The 18,819-nt window shown below is 46.5% G+C and overlaps 1 protein-coding gene across 1 annotated transcript in view; it reads right to left on the bottom strand.

The window, feature by feature from the left end:
- rapsn (receptor-associated protein of the synapse, 43kD) overlaps positions 1-18,819 on the bottom strand; it is an 822,376-nt gene that overhangs the window by 575,689 nt on the left and 227,868 nt on the right. Inside the window, exon 4 of the mRNA XM_068046786.1 lies at positions 18,120-18,242. Coding sequence (XP_067902887.1) covers positions 18,120-18,242 — 123 coding nt within the window. The remainder of the gene's footprint in view (positions 1-18,119; positions 18,243-18,819) is intronic.

The following is an 18,819-nucleotide window of genomic DNA, read 5'->3' as shown; positions in this document are numbered from 1 at the left end:
CCTGACACTGTAACACTGACTGCCACAGGTAAGATTGTGTTTAATATCCTGACACTGTAACACTGACTGCCACAAGTAAGATGGTGTTTAATATCCTGACACTGTAACACTGAGTGTGACAAGTGAGATGGTGTTTAATATCCTGACACTGTAACACTGAGTGCAACAAGGGAGATGGTGTTTAATATCCTGACACTGTAACACTAAGTGTGACAAGGGTGATTGTGTTTAATATCCTGACACTGTAACACTGAGTGCAACAAGTAAGATGGTGTTTAATATCCTGACACTGTAACACTGAGTGCAACAAGTGAGATGGTGTTTAATATCCTGACACTGTAACACTGAGTGTGACAAGTGAGATGGTGTTTAATATCCTGACACTGTAACACTGAGTGTGACGAGGGTGATTGTGTTTACTCTCCTGACACTGTAACACTGAGTGTGACAAGTGAGATGGTGTTTAATATCCTGACACTGTAACACTGAGTGCAACAAGTGAGATGGTGTTTAATATCCTGACACTGTAACACTGAGTGTGACAATTGAGATGGTGTTTAATATCCTGACACTGTAACACTGAGTGTGACAAGGGTGATTGTGTTTAATATCCTGACACTGTAACACTGAGTGTGACAAGTGAGATGGTGTTTAATATCCTGACACTGTAACACTGAGTGTGACAAGGGTGATTGTGTTTAATATCCTGACACTGTAACACTGAGTGCAACAAGTAAGATGGTGTTTAATATCCTGACACTGTAACACTGAGTGTGACAAGGGTGATTGTGTTTAATATCCTGACACTGTAGCACTGACTGCCACAAGTAAGATGGTGTTTAATATCCTGACACTGTAACACTGAGTGTGACAAGGGTGATTGTGTTTAATATCCTGACACTGTAACACTGAGTGTGACAAGTGAGATGGTGTTTAATATCCTGACACTGTAACACTGAGTGTAACAAGGGTGATTGTGTTTAATATCCTGACACTGTAACACTGAGTGCAACAAGTAAGATGGTGTTTAATATCCTGACATTGTAACACTGAGTGCAACAAGTGAGATGGTGTTTAATATCCTGACACTGTAACACTGAGTGTGACAAGTGAGATGGTGTTTAATATCCTGACACTGTAACACTGAGTGTGACAAGGGTGATTGTGTTTAATATCCTGACACTGTAACACTGAGTGCAACAAGTAAGATGGTGTTTAATATCCTGACACTGTAACACTGAGTGCAACAAGTAAGATGGTATTTAATATCCTGACACTGTAACACTGAGTGCAACAAGTGAGATGGTGTTTAATATCCTGACACTGTAACACTGAGTGTGACAAGGGTGATTGTGTTGAATATCCTGACACTGGAACACTGAGTGCAACATGTGAGATGGTGTTTAATATCCTGACACTGTAACACTAAGTGTGACAAGTAAGATGGTGTTTAAAATCCTGACACTGTAACACTGAGTGTGAGAAGGGTGATTGTGTTTAATATCCTGACACTGTAACACTGACTGCCACAAGTAAGATGGTGTTTAATATCCTGACACTGTAACACTGAGTGTGACAAGGGTGATTGTGTTTAATATCCTGACACTGTAACACTGACTGCAACAAGTGAGATGGTGTTTAATATCCTGACACTGTAACACTGAGTGTGACAAGGGAGATTGTGTTTAATATTCTGACACTGTAACACTGAGTGCAACAAGGGAGATTGTGTTTAATATCCTGACACTGTAACACTGACTGCAACAAGGGAGATTGTGTTTAATATCCTGACACTGTAACACTGAGTGTGACAAGGGTGATGGTGTTTAATATCCTGACACTGTAACACTGAGTGTGACAAGGGAGATTGTGTTTAATATCCTGACACTGTAACACTGACTGCAACAAGTGAGATGGTGTTTAATATCCTGACACTGTAACACTGAGTGTGACAAGGGAGATGGTTTTTAATATCCTGACACTGTAACACTGAGTGTGACAAGGGAGATTGTGTTTAATATCCTGACACTGTAACACTGACTGCAACAAGGGAGATTGTGTTTAATATCCTGACACTGTAACACTGAGTGTGACAAGGGTGATTGTGTTTAATATCCAAACACTGTAACACTGACTGCAACAAGGGAGATGGTGTTTAATATCCTGACACTGCAACACTGACTGCAACAAGTGAGATGGTGTTTAATATCCTGACACTGTAACACTGAGTGCAACAAGGGAGATGGTGTTTAATATCCTGACACTGCAACACTGACTGCAACAAGTGAGATGGTGTTTAATATCCTGACACTGTAACACTGAGTGCAACAAGGGAGATGGTGTTTAATATCCTGACATTGTAACACTGAGTGTGACAAGGGAGATGGTGTTTAATATCCTGACACTGTAACACTGAGTGCAACAAGTAAGATGGTGTTTAATATCCTGACATTGTAACACTGAGTGTGACAAGTGAGATGGTGTTTAATATCCTGACACTGTAACACTGAGTGTGACAAGTGAGATGGTGTTTAATATCCTGACACTGTAACACTGACTGCCACAAGTAAGATGGTGTTTAATATCCTGACACTGTAACACTGACTGCCACAAGTAAGATGGTGTTTAATATCCTGACATTGTAACACTGAGTGTGACAAGTGAGATGGTGTTTAATATCCTGACACTGTAACACTGAGTGTGACAAGTGAGATGGTGTTTAATATCCTGACACTGTAACACTGACTGCCACAAGTAAGATGGTGTTTAATATCCTGACACTGTAACACTGACTGCCACAAGTAAGATGGTGTTTAATATCCTGACACTGTAACACTGAGTGTGACAAGTGAGATGGTGTTTAATATCCTGACACTGGAACACTGAGTGTGACAAGTGAGATGGTGTTTAATATCCTGACACTGTAACACTGACTGCCACAAGTAAGATGGTGTTTAATATCCTGACACTGTAACACTGAGTGTGACAAGTGAGATGGTGTTTAATATCCTGACACTGTAACACTGAGTGCAACAAGTAAGATGGTGTTTAATATCCTGACACTGTAACACTGAGTGTGACAAGTGAGATGGTGTTTAATATCCTGACACTGTAACACTGAGTGCAATATGTAAGATGATGTTTAATATCCTGACACTGTAACACTGAGTGCAACAAGTAAGATGGTGTTTAATATCCTGACACTGTAACACTGACTGCAACAAATGAGATGGTGTTTAATATCCTGACATTGTAACACTGAGTGCAACAAGGGTGATTGTGTTTAATATCCTGACAGTGTAACACTGAGTGCAACAAGTAAGATGGTGTTTAATATCCTGACATTGTAACACTGAGTGTGACAAGTGAGATGGTGTTTAATATCCTGACATTGTAACACTGAGTGTGACAAGGGAGATGGTGTTTAATATCCTGACAGTGTAACACTGAGTGCAACAAGGGTGATTGTGTTTAATATCCTGACACTGTAACACTGACTGCCACAATTAAGATGGTGTTTAATATCCTGACACTGTAACACTGAGTGCAACAAGGGAGATGGTGTTTAATATCCTGACACTGTAACACTGAGTGCAACAAGTGAGATGGTGTTTAATATCCTGACATTGTAACTCTGAGTGTGACAAGGGAGATGGTGTTTAATATCCTGACACTGTAACACTGAGTGCAACAAGTAAGATGGTGTTTAATATCCTGACATTGTAACACTGAGTGTGACAAGTGAGATGGTGTTTAATATCCTGACATTGTAACACTGAGTGTGACAAGGGAGATGGTGTTTAATATCCTGACAGTGTAACACTGAGTGCAACAAGGGTGATTGTGTTTAATATCCTGACACTGTAACACTGACTGCAACAAGGGAGATGGTGTTTAATATCCTGACACTGTAACACTGAGTGCAACAAGGGAGATGGTGTTTAATATCCTGACACTGTAACACTGAGTTAAACAAGTGAGATGGTGTTTAATATCCTGACACTGTAACACTGACTGCAACAAGGGAGATGGTGTTTAATATCCTGACACTGTAACACTGACTGCCACAAGTAAGATGGTGTTTAATTTCCTGACACTGTGACCCTGAGTGTGACAAGGGAGATGGTGTTTAATATCCTGACACTGTGACACTGAGTGTGACAAGGGAGATTGTGTTTAATATCCTGACACTGTAACACTGACTGCCACAAGTGAGATGGTGTTTAATTTCCTGACACTGTGACCCTGAGTGTGACAAGGGAGATGGTGTTTAATATCCTGACACTGTGACACTGAGTGTGACAAGGGAGATGGTGTTTAATTTCCTGACACTGTAACACTGACTGCCACAAGTGAGATGGTGTTTAATATCCTGACACTGTAACACTGACTGCAACAAGCGAGATGGTGTTTAATATCCTGACACTGTAACACTGACTGCAACAAGGGAGATGGTGTTTAATATCCTGACACTGTAACACTGAGTGCAACAAGGGAGATGGTGTTTAATATCCTGACACTGTAACACTGAGTGCAACAAGTGAGATGGTGTTTAATATCCTGACACTGTAACACTGAGTGTGACAAGGGAGATTGTGTTTAATATCCTGACACTGTAACACTGACTGCCACAAGTGAGATGGTGTTTAATTTCCTGACACTGTGACCCTGAGTGTGACAAGGGAGATGGTGTTTAATATCCTGACACTGTGACACTGAGTGTGACAAGGGAGATGGTGTTTAATTTCCTGACACTGTAACACTGACTGCCACAAGTGAGATGGTGTTTAATATCCTGACACTGTAACACTGACTGCAACAAGTGAGATGGTGTTTAATATCCTGACACTGTAACACTGACTGCAACAAGGGAGATGGTGTTTAATATCCTGACACTGTAACACTGACTGCAACAAGGGTGATTGTGTTTAATATCCTGACAGTGTAACACTGAGTGTGACAAGTGAGATGGTGTTTAATATCCTGACATTGTAACACTGAGTGTGACAAGGGAGATGGTGTTTAATATCCTGACAGTGTAACACTGAGTGCAACAAGGGTGATTGTGTTTAATATCCTGACACTGTAACACTGACTGCAACAAGGGAGATGGTGTTTAATATCCTGACACTGTAACACTGACTGCCACAAGTGAGATGGTGTTTAATATCCTGGACACAGTCTGAATTCAGGTATCAGGCAATGTCTTGATACCAGGTGTGGGTAAGTGTTCCAAGTAGTCATGGTGTGGCAGGCAGTTAGACCCTGTTCTTAGTGCAGATCAAGGGCAGGGATGATGGTGAGTCTAAGTGTGCTCAGCACTGTCCTCTAAAATCTGGGTATCACTGCAAATGAAGTCAATTTACCGATCGAGCTTGGGTTTCACGAGTGAAATAGATGGTCAATTGTAAAAGCCTGGTCTTCCTCCTGGATAGTGACTCCCTCAGGAGTGATATCAGATGTAGCACAGTGTCCCAGGCAGCAGCTTTAGGTTCAGGGGTGAAGGGGCAGGGAAGGGGAGCCTCAGAAATAAACTGAGCTGAATTGAAGCACTCAGGTGTAAGTTAGAGAGTGCAATGTGACTGTGATATTGTATTGACTCACCCATCACAAGGGAACATTTGCATATCTTCACTGGCTCTTTGTGACAGAATCACATTTCTATCATCAAGTTCCAAGTGATGTAAGAACAAAGAAGCTTTGACAAAAAAAACTGATATCATTGCACAGAACTCAATAATGAATCGAGATAAGATTTGTGCAAAGTATTAACAATTTTACTCCCACTCTGTACCTTTCAGGTTGGACACCAGTGTCCTACATTTGGGAACGATTTGAAATCCAGATATTAGGATGCAATTTCCATACATACTGGGGTCTTTCTGTGATAACTGCAGTAGAAGGAGTACTGAAGTATTAGTTGTCACAATGCATTAGACATTGTGGATCAACTCCAGGACCTCCATTCAACACACCTCTCTGAGGACACGGGGGTCAGACTCTATCGACAATTTCCTTTCACCTTTCACCCCTGGCCCAATTTTAACTCACTCAAAATCCATTCACTTACACAGAGTTAACATCGGGTCCTGGATTGAAATTCAGGAATCTCCTAACTGGACACCACATTGTGTTAAAGCTGGACCATTATCTCTGGTTACTGAGTTCTAATTCACTCCATGTCTGACTGTGTGTCTCAGTGTGTTGCCCTTTCACCTCTTCAATTTGGGTTCCAACAGAATGTTCTTCATGTCATCGTTTCAAAGCCTTTCATGATTTTGAATCTCTAATGAAATCTCCCTTTAACCTTCTCTGCTTGAAGGAGGATAAGCCAAGTTTCTCCACTGACTTCACATAACTGAAGTCCAGCATACCTGGTACCTTTTCTCCAAAACCTTTCTGCATTCTCTGTGAGGCCTTGACATCCTTCCTAAGATACAGTTTTTAACAATCATCTCAACTTCTTCTGATTTGTGGACATAAACCACAACTCCCAGCAGCCTCCCTGTTCCTGCACCCACTTTAAAATTGCACCATTTAATAGACTTTGGGGGCCTTGGACTGAGTGTAATACAAGAGGGATTGGCCGTCAAAATGATTTCAATACCTGAATTGCAACTCCTAGACCCAGGTTGTAATCCCTGCCCAAGGAACCTTGCTGTGGTAAAGTGTTTAATGGTATTCATTTGGTTCCAGGAGAAACAATTCAAACCAGCACCAAAGTCATGAGCTGATGTCCGTCTGTTACACTCTGTTCTTTTACCTCGAGTCTCTTGAATGAATTTCAAATGGGAGGTGGGCACAGTGAGTTAGAAATTGAAATGTATTTTCCCCATATTCTGGCACAGAAGGTGTTCAAAGTTGACCAATTTAGCTGTGGCACACCCTGAGCCCAATCTGTGCAGGCATTGGTTCAACTGCTAAACCTGTGGGCCCATTGATTCACCATCCCACAAAGCCCCTTGTATATTTTAATGAGGGGTTTAATGTCTGTTTGAGGAACTGTTTCCTGGAATTGCACCAGCCTGTACAGAGCTGCTGCTCGGCCAGCTTCATTCACAATAACAATGTCAACATGCAGCTTCATCAGTGCACATTTGGGGGGAAGATCCTGGAACTCACTATTTCCAGCACTGTGGATGTACCTTCACCACACGGGCTGCAGCAGGTCAAGAAGACAGTTCACCGTCATCTTCTCAAAGGCAATTTGGGTGAGTAATAAATGTTGAGCTTGTCAGTGATGACCACATCCCCAGGATAAATGAATCAAAAAAGCACTGTTATCTTGTGACACTTCTGAGGCAAGAGGGACAGTGTCAAACATTGTGTGAAGGCCAATCCTCCCCATGTGGGTTTAAACTTGTGTCACAGAAATGGGAAAACAGAGGTTTCACTCCCTGTTGCACCAGCTCGAACCTTTTTCCAGGTCCGTCAGGAAGGATGTGGACATAAGAGGGGTGACAATCCCAGGCAGCGATGGCACTCAAGTCAAAGCCTCCCTGTACATGGACAATGTCGCCATCTTTGCTCAGATCCGCTGTCAGTTCACTGACTGATGAGCCTCTGCGACCAATTTAAACTGGCTTTGAGAGCCAAAGTAAATCATGTCAAAAATGAGACCATGTCCTTTGTCCCCTTCACCCTCAGGTCAGACTACCTGAAAGTGCTGGGGATATGGTTCGGAGGGGCTGGGGCATGCACCAAAATCTGGAAGGAGTGAACAGGCAAGGTGAAACAGAAACTGGTCATGTGGGAGCAGTGTTCCCTCATCATTGTGGGTAAGAAGCTGGTCATCAGGTGCGAGGTGCTCGTGTTGTTACTGTACGTGGAGCAGGTCTGACCCATACCCCACTCCTACACCATGGCGGTCACTCGAGATATCTTCCACTTTATCTGGAGATCGAAAATGGACCATGTCCACAGGGATGTGATGTTCAAACCTCTGGATAAAGGGGGAAAAAATGTACCTAATATTGCCTTCACACTGATGGTCACCTTCGTGTGCGGCTGCATCAAGCTGTGCGTAGACTCTCATTCTCAAACACCAAGTGTCACTATGTGCTGAGGTTCTGTCTGTCACCAGTGTTGTAAAGGATGGGTCTGGTCACATTGCAGTGGAATGCTCCATTCAATTGGACCGTGCCGTACCACCTATCCTTTGTGGAAATGTTTGTGCAGAAAAACATCTTTGCCCACAAGTTCATCAGACAGCGGTCTGCAAATACAGTCCTCAAGACCCTGCTGGGAAAGGAGATGGAGGATTCTGTTGGATGGTTCCCTAAGCAGACTGCCAAAGTTATTTTGCTGAATATCTCATTGCCAGAACTTTCAAACAAGCACCAAGACGTAGCTTAGCAGGTGGTGGAGAAGGGCCTTCCCCGTCAGATCGTTCCTACATGTCCGGAGTCTCACTGCCTCTGCACGTGGCCCCTCGAGGTGGCTGTGGTGGGGAAGAGACCGTCATCCACCTCCTTCTGGAATGTGTCTTTGCAAAGCAGGGGTGGAAAGAGAAGCAGTGCTTTTTGTTGAGATTGATCCCAAGCAGCTTTGTAACACAGGTGTCTGTGCTCGATGGGTTGTTCCCAGGGACACACACCGAGATAGAACAAAGAACATAGAACATTACAGCGCAGTACAGGCCCTTCGGCCCTCGATGTTGCACCAACCTGTGAAACCATCTGACCTACACTATTCCATTTTCATCCATATGTCTATCCAATGACCACTTAAATGCCCTTAAAGTTGGCGAGTCTACTACTGTTGCAGGCAGGGCGTTCCACGCCCCTACTACTCTCTGAGTAAAGAAACTACCTCTGACATCTGTCCTATATCTATCACCCCTCAACTTAAAGCTATGTCCCGTCGTGTTTGCCATCACCATCCGAGGAAAAAGACTCTCACTATCCACCCTATCTAACCCTCTGATTATCTTATATGTCTCTATTAAGTCACCTCTCCTCCTCCTTCTCTCCAACGAAAACAACCTCAAGTCCCTCAGCCTTTCCTCGTAAGACCTTCCCTTCATACCAGGCAACATCCGAGTAAATCTCCTCTGCACCCTTTCCAAAGCTTCCACATCCTTCCTATAATGCGGTGACCAGAACTGCACGCAATACTTCAGGTGCGGCCGCACCAGAGTTTTGTACAGCTGCAGCATGACCTCGTGGCTCCGAAACTCGATCCCCCTACTGCTAAAAGCTAACACACCATATGCCTTCTTAACAGCCCTATTAACCTGGGTGGCAACTTTCAGGGATTTATGTACCTGGACACCAAGATCTCTCTGCTCATCTACACTACCAAGAATCTTCCCATTAGCCCAGTACTCTGCATTCTTGTTACTCCTTCCAAAGTGAATCACGTCACACTTTTCCGCATTAAACTCCATTTACCATCTCTCAGCCCAGCTCTGTAGCCTATCTATGTCCCTCTGTAACCTACAACATCCTTCGGCACTATCCACAACTCCACCGACCTTCGTGTCATCCGCAAATTTACTAACCCACCCTTCTACACCCTCATCCAGGTCATTTATAAAAATGACAAACAGCAGTGGCCCCAAAACAGATCCTTGCAGTGCACCACTAGTAACTAAACTCCAGGATGAACATTTGCCATCAACCACCACCCTCTGTCGTCTTTCAGCTAGCCAATTTCTGATCCAAGGCACTAAATCACCTTCAATCCCATACTTTCGTATTTTCTGCAATAGCCTACCGTGGGGAACCTTATCAAACTCCTTACTGAAATCCATATACACCACATCCACTGCTTTACCCTCATCCACCTGTTTGGTCACCTTCTCAAAAAACTCAATAAGGTTTGTGAGGCACGACCTACCCTTCACAAAACCGTGCTGACTATCGCTAATGAACTTATTCTTTTCAAGATGATTATAAATCCTATCTCTTATAACCTTTTCCAACATTTTACCCACAACCGAAGTAAGGCTCACAGGTCTATAATTACCAGGGCTGTCTCTACTCCCCTTCTTGAACAAGGGGACAACATTTGCTATCCTCCAGTCTTCCGGCACTATTCCTGTCGACAATGATGACATAAAGATCAAGGACAAAGGCTCTGCAATCTCCTCCCTGGCTTCCCAGAGAATCCTAGGATAAATCCCATCTGGCCCAGGGGACTTATCTATTTTCACGCTTTCCAAAATTGCTAACACCTCCTCCTTGTGAACCTCAATCCCATCTAGCCTAGTAGTCTGTATCTCAGTATTCTCCTCGACAACATTTTCTTTCTCTACTGTAAATACTGACGAAAAATATTCATTTAACGCTTCCCCTATCTCCTCTGATTCCACACACAACTTCCCACTACTATCCTTGATTGGCCCTAATCTAACTCTAGTCATTCTTTTATTCCTGATATACCTATCGAAAGCCTTAGGGTTTTCCTTGATCCTATCCGCCAATGACTTCTCGTGTCCTCTCCTCGCTCTTCTAAGCTCTCCCTTTAGATCCTTCCTGGCTAGCTTGTAACTCCCAAGCGCCCTAACTGAGCCTTCACGTCTCATCCTAACATAAGCCTTCTTCTTCCTCTTGACATCATGTCTAACTAACTTGATTGAATTTTTCGAGGAGGTGACTAGATGAGTAGATGAGGGTAAAGCAGTTGATGTAGTCGACATGGACTTCAGTAAGGCATTTGATAAGGTCCCGCATGGGAGATTGGTTAAGAAGGTAAGAGCCCATGGGATCCAGGGCAATTTGGCAAACTGAATCCAAAATTGGTTCAGTGGCAGGAGGCAGAGGGTAATGGTCGAGGGTTGTTTTTGTGAGTGAAAGCCTGTGACCAGTGGCGTACCGCAGGGATCGGTGCTGGGACCCTTGCTGTTTGTAGTGTACATTAATGATTTAGAAGTGAACATAGGAGGTATGATCAGTAAGTTCGCAGATGACACGAAAATTGGTGATGTCGTAAAGTGAGGAGGAAAGCCTTAGATTACAGGACGATATAGATGGCTGGTAAGATGGGCGGAGCAGAGTAAATGGAATTTAATCCTGAGAAGTGTGAGGTGATGCATTTTGGGAGGACTAACAAGGCAAGGGAATGTACAATGGATGGCAGGACCCTAGGAAGTCCAGAGAGTCAGAGGGACCTTGATGTACTTGGCCATAGATCACTGAATGCAGCAGCACAAGTAGATAAGGTGGTTAGGAAGGCATATGGGATACTTGCCTTTATTAGCTGAGTCATAGAATATAAGAGCAGGGAGGTTATGATGGAGCTGTATAAAATGCTAGTTAGGCCACAGCTGTAGTACTGTGTACAGTTCTGGTCACCACACTATAGGAAGGATGTGATTGCACTGGAGAGGGTGCAGAGAAGATTCATCAGGATGTTGTTTGGGCTGGAGTATTTCAGCTATGAAGAGAGACTGAAAAGGCTCGGGTTGTTTTCCTAAGAGCAGAGAAGGCTGAGGCGGGACGTGATTGATGTGTACAAAATTATGAGGGGTATTGATAGGGTAGATAGGAAGAGACTTTTTCCCTTTGCGGAGGGGTAAATAACCAGGGGGCACAGATTTAAGGTAAGGAGCAGGAGGTTTAGAGGGGATTTGAGGAAAGATTTTTTCACCCAGAGGGTGGTTGGAATCTGGAACGCACTGCCTGAAGAGGTGGTAGAGGCAGGAACCCTCACAACATTTAAGAAGTATTAGATAAGCACTTGAAATGGCATAGCATACAAGGCTACGGGCCAAGTGCTGGAAAATGGGACGAGAATAATTGGGTGCTTGATGGTCGGCTCCGGACACGATGTGACGAAGGGCCTGTTTCTGTGCTGCATAACTCTCTGACTCTATCACTCTATGACTGCACTTCAAAAGTACTTCATTGGCTCTGGAATGTTTTGAGACGTTCGGTGGTCAATAAAAGCATCGTGTAAATACAGGAGTCAGCACACTGACAGGAGATCGACAGGAGTCAGCACACTGACAGGAGACTGACAGGAATCAGCACACTGACAGGAGACTGACAGGAGTCAGCGCAGTGACAGGAGACTGACAGGAGACTGACAGGAGACTGACAGGAATCAGCACACTGACAGGAGACTGACAGGAGTCAGCACACTGACATGAGACTGACAGGAGTCAGCACACTGACAGGAGACTGACAGGAGTCAGCGCAGTGACAGGAGACTGACAGGAATCAGCACACTGACAGGAGACTGACAGGAGTCAGCACACTGACAGGAGACTGACAGCAGACTGACAGGAATCAGCACACTGACAGGAGACTGACAGGAGTCAGCACACTGACAGAAGTCAGCACACTGACAGGAGATCGACAGGAGTCAGCACACTGACAGGAGACTGACAGGAGTCAGCACAGTGACAGGAGACTGACAGGAGTCAGCACACTGACAGGAGATCGACAGGAGTCAGCACACTGACAGGAGACTGACAGGAGTCAGCACACTGACAGGAGACTGACAGGAGACTGACAGGAGTCAGCGCAGTGACAGGAGACTGACAGGAATCAGCACACTGACAGGAGACTGACAGGAGTCAGCACACTGACAGGAGACTGACAGGAGACTGACAGGAATCAGCACACTGACAGGAGACTGACAGGAGTCAGCACACTGACAGAAGTCAGCACACTGACAGGAGATCGACAGGAGTCAGCACACTGACAGGAGACTGACAGGAGTCAGCACAGTGTCAGGAGACTGACAGGAGTCAGCACACTGACAGGAGATCGACAGGAGTCAGCGCAGTGACAGGAGACTGACAGGAGTCAGCACACTGACAGGAGACTGACAGGAGACTGACAGGAATCAGCACACTGACAGGAGACTGACAGGAGTCAGCACACTGACAGAAGTCAGCACACTGACAGGAGATCGACAGGAGTCAGCACACTGACAGGAGACTGACAGGAGTCAGCACAGTGACAGGAGACTGACAGGAGTCAGCACACTGACAGGAGATCGACAGGAGTCAGCGCAGTGACAGGAGACTGACAGGAGTCAGCACACTGACAGGAGACTGACAGGAGTCAGCACACTGACAGGAGATCGACAGGAGTCAGCACACTGACAGGAGACTGACAGGAGACTGACAGGAATCAGCACACTGACAGGAGACTGACAGGAGTCAGCACATGACAGAAGTCAGCACACTGACAGGAGATCGACAGGAGTCAGCACACTGACAGGAGACTGACAGGAGTCAGCACAGTGACAGGAGATCGACAGGAGTCAGCACACTGACAGGAGACTGACAGGAGTCAGCACACTGACAGGAGATCGACAGGAGTCAGCACACTGACAGGAGACTGACAGGAGTCAGCACACTGACAGGAGTCAGCGCAGTGACAGGAGACTGACAGGAGTCAGCACACTGACAGGAGACTGACAGGAGTCAGCACACTGACAGGAGATCAACAGGAGTCAGCACACTAACAGGAGATCGACAGGAGTCAGCACACTGACAGGAGACTGACAGGAGACTGACAGGAATCAGCACACTGACAGGAGACTGACAGGAGTCAGCACACTGACAGAAGTCAGCACACTGACAGGAGATCGACAGGAGTCAGCACACTGACAGGAGACTGACAGGAGTCAGCACAGTGACAGGAGACTGACAGGAGTCAGCACACTGACAGGAGACTGACAGGAGTCAGCACACTGACAGGAGATCGACAGGAGTCAGCACACTGACAGGAGACTGACAGGAGTCAGCACAGTGACAGGAGACTGACAGGAGTCAGCACACTGACAGGAGACTGACAGGAGTCAGCACACTGACAGGAGATCAACAGGAGTCAGCACACCGACAGGAGATCGACACGAGTCAGCACACCGACAGGAGATCGACAGGAGTCAGCACACTGACAGGAGACTGACAGGAGTCAGCACACTGACAGGAGATCGACAGGAGTCAGGACAGTGACAGGAGAGTGACAGGTGTCAGCACACTGACAGGAGATCGACAGGAGTCAGCACACTGACAGGAGACTGACAGGAGGCTGACAGGAGTCAGCACACTGACAGGAGATTGACAGGAGTCAGCACACTGACAGGATGCTGACAGGAGACTGACAGGAGTCAGAACACTGAGAGGAGATTGACAGGAGGCTGACAGGAGTCAGCACACTGACAGGAAATCGACAGGAGTCAGCACACTGACAGGAGATTGACAGGAGTCAGCACACTGACAGGAGACTGACAGGAGTCAGCACACTGACAGGAGATCGACAGGAGTCAGGACAGTGACAGGAGATCGACAGCAGTCAGGACAGTGACAGGAGACTGACAGGAGTCAGCACACTGACAGGAGATCAACAGGAGTCAGCACACTGACAGGAGATTGACAGGAGTCAGCACACCGACAGGAGACTGACAGGAGTCAGCACACTGACAGGAGATCAACAGGAGTCAGGACAGTGACAGAAGAGTGACAGGAGTCAGCACACCGACAGGAGATCGACATGAGTCAGCACACCGACAGGAGATCGACAGGAGTCAGCACACTGACAGGAGACTGACAGGAGTCAGCACACTGACAGGAGATCGACAGGAGTCAGGACAGTGACAGAAGAGTGACAGGAGTCAGCACACTGACAGGAGATCGACAGGAGTCAGCACACTGACAGTAGATTGACAGGAGTCAGCACACTGACAGGAGACTGACAGGAGTCAGCACACTGACAGGAGACTGACAGGAGTCAGGACAGTGACAGGAGATCGACAGCAGTCAGGACAGTGACAGGAGAGTGACAGGAGTCAGCACACTGACAGGAGATCAACAGGAGTCAGCACACCGACAGGAGATCGACAGGAGTCAGCACACCGACAGGAGATCGACAGGAGTCAGCACACTGACAGGAGACTGACAGGAGTCAGCACACTGACAGGAGATCGACAGGAGTCAGGACAGTGACAGGAGACTGACAGGAGTCAGCACACTGACAGGAGATCAACAGGAGTCAGCACACTGACAGGAGATCGACAGCAGTCAGGACAGTGACAGAAGAGTGACAGGAGTCAGCACACTGACAGGAGATCGACAGGAGTCAGCACACTGACAGGAGATTGACAGGAGTCAGCACACTGACAGGAGACTGACAGGAGGCTGACAGGAGTCAGCACACTGACAGGATGCTGACAGGAGTCTGACAGGAGTCAGAACACTGAGAGGAGATTGACAGGAGGCTGACAGGAGTCAGAACACTGACAAAAGACTGACAAGAGACTGACAGGGGGCTGACAGGAGTCAGCACACTGACAGGAGATCGACAGGAGTCAGGACAGTGACAGGAGATCGACAGCAGTCAGGACAGTGACAGGAGAGTGACAGGAGTCAGCACACTGACAGGAGATCGACAGGAGTCAGCACACTGACAGGAGATTGACAGGAGTCAGCACACTGACAGGAGACTGACAGGAGGCTGACAGGAGTCAGCACACTGACAGGAGACTGACAGGAGTCAGCACACTGACAGGAGACTGACAGGAGTCAGGACAGTGACAGGAGATCGACAGCAGTCAGGACAGTGACAGGAGAGTGACAGGAGTCAGCACACTGACAGGAGACTGACAGGAGTCAGGACAGTGACAGGAGATCGACAGCAGTCAGGACAGTGACAGGAGACTGACAGGAGTCAGCACACTGACAGGAGATCAACAGGAGTCAGCACACCGACAGGAGATCGACAGGAGTCAGCACACCGACAGGAGATCGACAGGAGTCAGCACACTGACAGGAGACTGACAGGAGTCAGCACACTGACAGGAGATCGACAGGAGTCAGGACAGTGACAGGAGACTGACAGGAGTCAGCACACTGACAGGAGATCAACAGGAGTCAGCACACTGACAGGAGATCGACAGCAGTCAGGACAGTGACAGAAGAGTGACAGGAGTCAGCACACTGACAGGAGATCGACAGGAGTCAGCACACTGACAGGAGATTGACAGGAGTCAGCACACTGACAGGAGACTGACAGGAGGCTGACAGGAGTCAGCACACTGACAGGATGCTGACAGGAGTCTGACAGGAGTCAGAACACTGAGAGGAGATTGACAGGAGGCTGACAGGAGTCAGCACACTGACAGGAGACTGACAGGAGTCAGAACACTGACAAAAGACTGACAAGAGACTGACAGGGGGCTGACAGGAGTCAGCACACTGACAGGAGATCGACAGGAGTCAGGACAGTGACAGGAGATCGACAGCAGTCAGGACAGTGACAGGAGAGTGACAGGAGTCAGCACACTGACAGGAGGCTGACAGGAGTCAGAACACTGACAAAAGACTGACAGGAGGCTGACAGGAGTCAGAACACTGAGAGGAGATTGACAGGAGGCTGACAGGAGTCAGCAGACTGACAGCAGACTGACAGGAGTTAGAACACTGACAAAAGACTGACAGGAGGCTGACAGGAGTCAGTGCACTGACAGGAGACTGACAGGAGTCAGAACACTGACAGGACACTTGCCACCACTGTTGGTTAACACGTGGTCTTTAGTCGGCTAACGATAGTCATATTATAATTATCATAATTATAGACCTGTGAGCCTTACTTCGGTTGTGGGTAAAATGTTGGAAAAGGTTATAAGAGACAGGATTTATAATCATCTTGAAAAGAATAAGTTCATTAGCGATAGTCAGCACGGTTTTGTGACGGGTAGGTCGTGCCTCACAAACCTTATTGAGTTTTTCGAGAAGGTGACCAAACAGGTGGATGAGGGTAAAGCAGTGGATGTGGTGTATATGGATTTCAGTAAGGCGTTTGATAAGGTTCCCCACGGTAGGCTATTGCAGAAAATACGGAAGTATGGGGTTGAAGGGGATTTAGAGCTTTGGATCAGAAATTGGCTAGCTGAAAGAAGACAGAGGGTGGTGGTTGATGGCAAATGTTCATCCTGGAGTTTAGTTACTAGTGGTGTACTGCAAGGATCTGTTTTGGGGCCACTGCTGTTTGTCATTTTTATAAATAACCTGGAAGAGGGTGTAGAAGGGTGGGTTAGTAAATTTGCAGATGACACTAAGGTCGGTGGAGCTGTGGATAGTGCCGAAGGATGTTGTAGGGTACAGAGGGACATAGATAGGCTGCAGAGCTGGGCTGAGAGATGGCAAATGGAGTTTAATGCGGAAAAGTGCGAGGTGATTCACTTTGGAAGGAGTAACAGGAATGCAGAGTACTGGGCTAATGGGAAGATTCTTGGTAGTGTAGATGAACAGAGAGATCTTGGTGTCCAGGTGCATAAATCCCTGAAGGTTGCTACCCAGGTTAATAGGGCTGTTAAGAAGGCATATGGTGTGTTAGCTTTTATTAGTAGGGGGATCGAGTTTCGGAGCCACGAGGTCATGATGCAGCTGTACAAAACTCTGGTGAGACCGCACCTGGAGTATTGCGTGCAGTTCTGGTCACCGCATTATAGGAAGGATGTGGAAGCTATGGAAAGGGTGCAGAGGAGATTTACTAGGATGTTACCTGGTATGGAGGGAAGGTCTTACGAGGAAAGGCTGAGGGACTTGAGGTTGTTTTCGTTGGAGAGAAGGAGGAGGAGAGGTGACTTAATAGAGACATATGAGATAATCAGAGGGTTAGATAGGGTGGATAGTGAGAGTCTTTTTCCTCGGATGGTGATGGCAAACATGAGGGGACATAGCTTTAAGTTGAGGGGTGATAGATATAGGACAGATGTCAGAGGTAGTTTCTTTACACAGAGAGTAGTAGGGGCGTGGAACGCCCTGCCTGCAACAGTAGTAGACTCGCCAACTTTAAGGGCATTTAAGTGGTCATTGGATAGACATATGGATGAAAATGGAATAGTGTAGGTCAGATGGTTTCACAGGTCGGTGCAACATCGAGGGCCGAAGGGCCTGTACTGTGCTGTAATGTTCTAATTCTAATTAATTAAAATATTCTCTCCCGCCAGTGCTCTGCCTTCCCAGATCAATAGTTACCCACTCGTGTATTGCTGCAGTCACACCCAATCTCCAAGATGTGCCCACAACCCACCTCCCCCTCCTTATACTGCAGTGCCATCGCCACACTCTCCTCAATGCCAATGGTTAATGTGGTGCAGTTGTATTCGAGGATGTTGGCACAGCTGTCAGCCAACTGGCTATGGGCATTGTCTCCTACCTTGTCTTGCTCCTTCTGAATTAGCCAACACTTCGCGATTCCTATCAGAACCTGGGCCTGCCCGAGACGGTTGCCAATCTCTGCCATGATACTCAGCGAGGATTCATAACGAGGAAATGCTTTCTGGAAAACACAAGTCAGGTTTCACCAACAACAGGTCATTTCACTCACTTACACCTGAATCTCCGCCTCCCTGAGGGATGATCGAAAGCACTGTTTACTGTGGGATACTGTACAGCCTGTATGCTTTTGCTACATGATTTGAAAATGCTGGCTACAAAATTCATTAAAACATCACAAATTCAAACAGTCGAAAGAAGAGAGGTTTTAGAGGGGCAGGTGTGAATTACAGGAAGTAGAGGGGCAGGTGTGAGTTACAGGAAGTAGAGGGGCAGGTGTGAGTTACAGGAAGTAGAGGGGCAGGTGTGAGTTACAGGAAGTAGAGGGGCAGGTGTGAGTTACAGGAAGTAGAGGGGCAGGTGTGAGTTACAGGAAGTAGAGGGGCAGGTGTGAATTACAGGAAGTAGAGGGGCAGGTGAGCATTACAAGCAGTAGATGGGCAAGTGTGAGTCCAGGTTTTAGTGAGGCAGGTGCGAGTTAAAGGCAGCAAAGAGGCAGGTGTGAGTTACAGGATGTAGAGGGGCTGCTGTCAGTTCCAGGCAGCAGAGATTCAGGTGTATGTTACAGGCAGTAGAGAGGC

Source organism: Heterodontus francisci, chromosome 14 (genome assembly GCF_036365525.1).
Source record: "Heterodontus francisci isolate sHetFra1 chromosome 14, sHetFra1.hap1, whole genome shotgun sequence".
Classification (NCBI taxonomy): Eukaryota; Metazoa; Chordata; class Chondrichthyes; order Heterodontiformes; family Heterodontidae; genus Heterodontus; species Heterodontus francisci.
The sequence above is the reverse complement of the archived record's forward strand: the minus strand, read 5'-3'. Positions and strand labels throughout refer to the sequence as shown.